The sequence below is a fragment of the Biomphalaria glabrata genome, chromosome 8 (genome assembly GCF_947242115.1).
Source record: "Biomphalaria glabrata chromosome 8, xgBioGlab47.1, whole genome shotgun sequence".
Taxonomy (NCBI): Eukaryota; Metazoa; Mollusca; class Gastropoda; family Planorbidae; genus Biomphalaria; species Biomphalaria glabrata.
The window spans coordinates 34,050,369-34,058,594 of NC_074718.1; the positions used below are offsets into that span (position 1 = coordinate 34,050,369).

The 8,226-nt window shown below is 35.3% G+C and overlaps 1 protein-coding gene across 1 annotated transcript; it reads left to right on the plus strand.

The window, feature by feature from the left end:
- The first annotated feature begins 1,083 nt into the window (after positions 1–1,083).
- LOC106078938 (uncharacterized) lies at positions 1,084–7,575 on the plus strand. The gene is made up of 2 exons (XM_056039631.1): positions 1,084–1,236; positions 4,097–7,575. Exon 2 carries the CDS (start codon positions 4,123–4,125, stop codon positions 5,836–5,838), a length of 1,716 nt encoding a protein of 571 aa, XP_055895606.1. The 5' UTR covers positions 1,084–1,236; positions 4,097–4,122; the 3' UTR covers positions 5,839–7,575.
- The last annotated feature ends 651 nt before the right edge of the window (positions 7,576–8,226 follow it).

Below are 8,226 nucleotides of genomic sequence, written 5' to 3' on the forward strand. Positions count from 1 at the left end.
TACATTTCAATTCTATGAAGATTTAGTAGAAATGTTGAACGGATCTCAAATTCTATGTGCATAATCCCTGATGTTCAATATAAAAACATTCCAACTAAAAGCAAAAAAAAATGCAATGCATCTATCAAGTAAGCCTCCAAAGATATTTTTTGTTACAAAGCTTTTATCAACTTTCAGTCTGGTCAAAAGTATGAACACGCTATTTACCCCCCCCCCCCCCACCTATTCTCGGATCAAGTTGAAACTTTACCCAATTATTCATTAGCGTAGACAATACATCAATCAACAAAAAAAGTTAGTCAATTAATTACTGGTTCTTAATTATTCTGTTTAATAACAACAAGGGAAATTAATCCTTCAGTATTTACAGATACGATTACTTAGTCGGGTTTTGTCCCCTTTAATAATTTGTTATTTACGTTATTTTTCCGTCCCCCCATTCTCGGATCTAGTTGAAACTTTAAATAATTATTTCTCGTACCTAACGAAACATGAATCAATTAAACTAGTCCACTAATTATTGCCGTACACATTTTTGCAAATGTGGAAAAACGTAAATAACTTCTACAAATGGACTGTAAGAAATAGTAACGAGTAGCTTGTTTTTAAATATTGTGATACTCTTCAGACTCAACCAGAATTCATTTAATGGTCGATGTTTGTATCTTCGTTTCAAATCAGATTTAGAATCTAGATCAGTTTAAAGTTAATGGTGATTTTATAGAAATAATTTTGTTACCAAGAAGAAGAATATTTTATTTTTCTGGATTTACTTTGAGATTAATTCAGGTGTAGGCCTATTAGTTAATTTATTCGAGTAGTTCGTGGAACACTTCATCAGGCCTCACGGAACACTAAGGTTCCGCGGAACACAGTTTGGGAAACACTGATCTAGTTGATGCGGAAACTCCTGGCCTGTGGGTTAAAAATTTCCCATTTGAAAAGGATCATAATAGGTCGCAAGCCATAATTTTAACGAAATTTTTATTTCATGTAAACACAGATTAGTTTCTTTCTGAGAAAAGGGCATACTCTTTAAAAAGTTCGACTCTCATTAAGGCACCTCAGAAAATATCCCGGTCACAGTGACACTCGACGCTCATCCTGTTACAGAAAAATATTTACTAGTCGTAAAATAGTCGATACGGATGTAAATTGTATTTGACACTGACTTTCTGTATGCACCCTGCAAAACAAAACACAGCAGATTACTGCTTGATTCATTCAGCAGCGAAGGTAAGTTGATAGTTTTATTTTTAATGGTTTTGAAAAATTGAATTTCTTGATATATTGCGAGAGTTTAATGTCTTGGGGTGAGTATTGGCGGGGAAGTAAAAATTTAAGAGTATCGAATTTGAAGCTAATCTATAATCCAACTAAAAATATATTGCCTGTTGTATTAAAAAATATTGGTATATAGTTTAGTAAAAAGATTTATAAAACAGCAAAACAAAAAAAAATGCTTAAAAAAAAAACAAAGCTTATATAAGGGAAAGAACTGCACATTTACAGCCATATATCTCAATATTTTATTACTTTTTCTCTCTTTCTATATCAAAGAAAATTAATGAATTAGTTTTTTATTTTTTAAATTGATTCCTGTAGTGTTAGGAATAAAAAATAATTCTGCAATGTTTCAACTTAATCTGATAATGGCAAGCAGGGAAGATAACTGGTACGAAATGTGTACCAGACAGACCGAATGAGCTGATATATGCTTTGTTCACAAATATTTACAATAACAGCTACATATGCTTCATAATAGCACTAACAGGTTTCATTGGATTATTGTGTATATTGTTGTGTTATATTTATGTTTGTCTGTATTGCTGCATTGTATTGTATGAGTAACACTGACCCAAGGATCGCCAACGTGTTTGAGTGCTATCAGTACTTTCTTTATTATATTGCTTTTTTTTGGTACTGATATGGCCTATATCAGTGTTTCCCTAACTGTGTTCCGCGAGGCCTGAATAGATTTACGAACTACTAAAATAATTAACTAGTAAGCCACCACGTGAATTAATTTCTCTAAAAAAAAAATAACCAAAGTCCAAATTGTTCCGTTAAATACTAAGAATATCTGAGGTGTTCCGTTAAATACTAAGAATATCTGAAGTGTTCCGTTAAATACTAAGAATATCTGAAGTGTTCCGTTAAATACTAAGAATATCTGAAGTGTTCCGTTAAATACTAAGAATATCTGAAGTGTTCCGTTAAATACTAAGAATATCTGAAGTGTTCCGTTAAATACTAAGAATATCTGAAGTGTTCCGTTAAATACTAAGAATATCTGAAGTGTTCCGTTAAATACTAAGAATATCTGAAGTGTTCCGTTAAGAAAAAGTTTAGGAAACACTGACCTATATGATTAAATTTTGGTGTGACGTGTGTGGTCGGTAGAGATGTTTATTTCCCCGTTGTAGGTGGCACTATTAAAACTTCGGAAAGGGACGCCGACAAAGTCAAGGCAAAGTTATGTTCCCGTGACAGGGTTTGGTCTGGAAAAGCCATCAGAGTTGAGCCTGTCGTAGTTACTTGGTTAGGTTACTGTCTAGTGTCAAATTCATAAATACAATAAAAAAAAAAGAGCAGGGTTTAAATGAAATAATACTCGTATCTGTCACAGGCAGTTTACATCAATGAGAGAGCACATTCGTCACCGTAATGTGTCAAGAAAGTATGCTATGAACCAATATACCATTAACATAATCAATAGCAACGATCAGAATGACCCAGCAGAGGTGAGCTGGTCAGATGGCTTGAAATGCCCTTTTACATACAGTTTTTGCTGCAGATAATAACAGCCATTAAAGAAAATGGACGAAGCATGATAATTTAGAACCAGTATACGCGAGCTACCATAAAATAGTGGAAATACGTGTTTAAGTCAGCGAGGATAACTAGTGGCAAAGCTCGTTCAGTACAATTTTGGGGGGAGGGAGGAGTGAATAACAGTACATTGTGGAGTAATGCATATACTTTGTTGAGTAGACTTACTTATTGATGAAACTAATTACTAATATATCGATCAAACAATGATGAAGTGTAATTCCATTAAATTACATTTAACCTTTTAAATATTCATAACTAGCCGGATATGACCCGCGGCCTGCAGTTTTTGAATCACTGATCTAGCTTCATGTTTCCTTAAATAGCTAATATAAAATACTGTGAAAATTTGTTTACCTGATTTGTTAAAAGTTTCTTTCTTGACCTTTGCTGTGTGTGTAGTTATTGTCGTCATTCAGTGTAATAAAGCTTTAGATGTTAACACAGTTTTTGTTATATTAAAGTACGACACATACATACATACATACATACACAAACGCATACATACATGCATGCATACATGAATACATACATACATTATAAAGCTTGTCTTCGAGTCCGAAGATTAATGAGGAATGCAGTATTTCCTTTGGCTACGCAGCCCCAGCAGTGACCCACATATTTTGCCACATCCAGGGCAAGCATAATCGTTGTCCGCCAGTGGTCGATTAAGGTTTTCTGCGTCTGTCCTCTAGCGGATTTTCTTTTGGCATACATACATACATACATACATACATACATACATACATACATACATACATACATACTTCTTACATTGTGCTATATATAATAGAATATATATAGGCCGTATTGTTTACCTCTGGTCTATTTTAAATCGAAATAAGTAGCATAATAATAAGAGAAACATTATCATTACTTCAAATTTAAAGTAAATGCAATACGTGCTTGCATCTCTTATTCCATATGAAAGGACAGATTCGTTCAAGTTCTCCTTCTTCCCTATCGCTATAGGAGCATGGAACGGGTTGCCGGAATCACATAGAAAAACAAATAACTTAGCAAAGTTTAAGTATATTATTAACATGCATGACTAGATTGACACATATATATGCGAAGGACGTAATTATCTTCTCTTTTGAAGGAATGTCTGAAATCCAATAAGATAAGATAAAATAAGATAAGATAAATTTGAAATGAATAGTATCACATATTTGTGATGTTGATAGATAAACATAAGTTCTACAAATACTCATATAATTGTACACTTAAAATATTTACTTATGTTTTTTTGTTTGTTTTACAGGTATCACAAATTGAGCCTCTGTTAAAATGTTGATCGTGCATGCCGTCGTAATTGCAACAGTATTGAGCTTAGCCAAATCTCAGATCTGCACAAAAACATCGTGGGCAATAAGCTTTGATCACCGTGGACAGTCCACTTGCAGCGAGCTTGACAAATACATCAACGGGTTCGTCAGAGGCCATTTGAGAGGAGGAGATGACCCTATCACTAATTTGGAACAAGTTCAGTGCTGCAGTGCTTCACAGCCGTGGCCGAATGTAGAGCGACAAGTCGTTTACGCCGACTGGACATACCAGTTAGATGACAATTTCCGATGGGCCTTTTGTCCTGTAGGATACTTTCTTCACGGTCTGTACCGGTCTAGCGCTAGCAGTCCAGGGTACCTTAATACTATTGAAAGTGCCAGATGCGCTAAGCCAGCTAGCCATCCGATAACTTATGGAAGCTGTCAAAACGTAGACACATCGAGCTGCATGAGTAGACAAGGCACATGCTCATGTCCACGTGGTTTCTTTGTGACAGGCATCTACCGCGCTGACGACGACGATCTGTACAACTTAAAGAAAATGAAATGTTGCGAGCCAGTGGACAAACCTGATGAGATAAACTCTCTAAGTAAAATACAAACACGAATTATGGACACGACTCTGTGGAACTTGGCCAACATGGCATATTATCTAGGTTACGAGTGGAGCTACGGGTGCAGGGCGCTGAACGTTGGTGAAGATTTTTACAAAGATGGTTTTACGTGGGTGGCTGAAACCAAAATTTTTCATCACGGTTCCTGCGACGGATATAATCGCTACAATAGACTAAAATTAGTATTTGATCATTGGGGGCTAAGTGTAAAAGAAATAAAATATGGACCAAAAGTCACAGAAAGTCTTCAACCAGAAAGTTTCGACTCTGGGATTATTCGTAATACAGCTTCATCGTCTATTACTGAGTCCATCGAAAGAACCCGTACCGTCCAAGACACAATAACGCACATTGCTACAACTTCTTTTACCACCAGTCAAGAAACATCTTTCCAGATTAGTTTTAATGTCAACGCAGCCTTTGGATCAGCCTCGTCTTCTACTACTTACACCACCAAATATGAGAACTCCTTTTCAACAACAAATGAGAAGTCGATCTCAAACACCAACTCTTTCAGCAAGCAGTCTTCAATAACCCTTGGACCCATGCAAGCTGCCAAATACAACGTGGTGCTCAACAAGATCAGAACAACGGTGCCCTACACAGCTGTGGTCATCACTAAGTTTTCCACAGAATTTAAAGGCTTCCTACGGTGGAGCAATGGTGACGGGAACTTTCACAGCAAGTTTACTTACAGCCACGACAGACCGGCCTTCAATTACCGCTTTGGCACCGAAACAACCCCGTTCTACAGTGCTCTTAAAAGACAAAGCGATAGTCTCTCTGAGCCTTGGTTGTGGAATTTAATGCTCCAAAAGTATCCAGACGCGAGACGTATCATTAACAGACTTACGGATGAAACTCAGTACGAATTTGCTTTGAATGGAAGATTGGAATTTGTTGAAGGAACAGATGCCAGCGTTGTCTGGGAAAACGTGAACATAACCAAACGTGCTGTCCTGGTCAATGATGATACAACTAAAAGTACACATCCATACGTTGCTAAATCTGGTCCGCTCGATAAGCCAGCAGAGGTTCAGTATCCGGAAGTTCAAATAAGTAATAAAGAGCCTGTCGCTGTAAGCGTTATACCTGTCAACTAGTCTCGTATGTTCCAATACACAGGCTTTAAAGTCATAAATGGACACAAAAGTTAGCATGCTAGTGTAATGAAATAGATTATTAGTTTTAATTTTATCATAATATTTTATTTTCCTGTATATGTCTTTAAGAAATAAAGAAATGCTATTCATTATATAAGAACACATAGTTTATCATAAGTAATTTATATACATTTATTAGTTGAATTTCTATTAAAGATTATTTCGAAATAATATAGTTCGTCCATCGAGGTTTGATGATGACCACTTTGTAATCCAGGGGGCTGAGGGTTCTACACTGGGGTTTTGTGCCTCCTGCTGGTGAGACCTATGTGAGCCCGGAATGTTCGGCAGGTTATTCCAGCTGGAGATAGTGCTGTGGGCCTTGCTTTTCTTCTCTGGCGTTTTTTACTCTGCCAGCGTGGTTCTCTTTTCCTCAGCAACCTGTGCGCCAGTTTTCACAGCGCGACGCCATGATGCTCTTTCATGTGCCTCTGTCTCCCAATTGGATGGGTCTATTCTGAACGCCTTTAGAGAAGCTTTGAGAGTGTCCACATTGTAAGCGCTTTCCTTCGCTTAGTTGGCCAAACAAGAGTCGTTTAGGGATGCGATGGTCTTCCATTCTACAGACATGTCCTGCCCATCGCAGCTTGGATTGCATCAGGATTGTATGGATGATTTGCAGACCCGCTCTTCGAAGGACTTTCGTATCTGATATTTTGTCTTGCCATTTGACATTAACTATTTTTCTTAGATATATCACGTGGAAGTGATTCAGTTTCTTTGCATATTTTCTGTACACTGTCCACTTTTCTGAGGCATAGAGTAATGTAGGGAGGATGACGGCTCGATAGATCGAAATAATAATAATCAAATAACGAGGAAGAGCAAGCAAAAAAAAAAAAGATTTATCTAAGTAGAAGAACTCCGCACATATAAATCTTAATAATGTAATTTTTAAATTTTTAATTGATTTATGTTTTGTTATGTACAATAATTGTTTCAAGTTTCAACTTGATCCGAGAATGAGTGTGGGAGAAATAGTTAATGTGCGCTATTATCGAGGGGACCAAACCCGACATATTTAGCCATATCTGTATACACTGAAGTATTAATTTTCCATGTTGGTATCAAAAAGATAATTAATAACCAGTAAGAATATGACTGACTAATTGGTAAACCTTTTTTTCATTGTTTCATCTCTTGTCTATGCCAATGAAGAATTATGCAAAGTTTCAACTAGATCCGAGACTGGGTGTGGGAGAAATAAGGTGTACAAACTTTTTATCAGACAGACAGAGTGAGTTGATATTAGCTTTGTAAAAATCAATTAAAAGTTTAAGGCGCAAAGGAAAGGCGCCGTTTTCAGATCTTGCAATTGTTGGGGCAGCTGATTTAAAGTTAATCTGTTTCAGTGGACGACGGTAACTAGAGTGTCATATGACCATCACAACGACCATTTGCTTTAGAAGATTTTGTGGGAAGAATCGACCACGTTTAGAACATATGTAAAGTTAATTTACTAGAGTATATGTATAGGTCTGTCTTTCCATTAATGCAGTTCAGATTGCAAAAACTAGAAAATATATTTAAAATCCGATATCATCATATTTTATAACTTTCAATGTGGTGCAGTGGCTACTTTTGTTCTTTTCTGAAAGTGATAAGTTTTTTTTTTAATTTCATATGCAAGCCGTTTTTCATAAAAATACACCACTTTTACAACAATTCACTATTAATATTAAAAAATACAGTAGAAAGTATTACCAAATGTCAAATTGCAATTGCTCTATATAAAACATTTATGCAACTAGTTTTGTTCTTTTCTAAAATAATTTTATGAAAAAGATTTGTTTTACTTAATTTAGTTTTTTTTTTGTTTGTTATACAAGCTACTTACATTTTTAAAAAAATGAATTACTTTCGCTTTAAATAAGAAAGAATGCATTAAATATGTGTGTAAATCAAATATAATTTAAATAAGATTTTATACTCAGTTTCTTACATTACAAAAGTTTAATGCCATGTTACACCATACCGTTAAACAATTAAGCTAATAAAAAGTTTTTTTCCTAGAAGCCTTGAATAAGAAATTGACCCTTTATATATACTATCTATCTATCTATCTATCTATCTATCTATCTATCTATCTATCTATCTATCTATATATATATCTATCTATCTATCTATCTATCTATCTACCTAACTATCTATCTATCTATCTATCTATCTATCTATCTATCTATCTATCTATCTATTATTCATAAGCAGATACAAAATCATAAATTTTTTGCAAGCCAATAACATCCTTGTAAACAGATTCCCAGCGGAATAGATCACTACTACATTTAAAACTACTTTGTTTTTTCAGGCAGAGCTCATAAAGTTGAG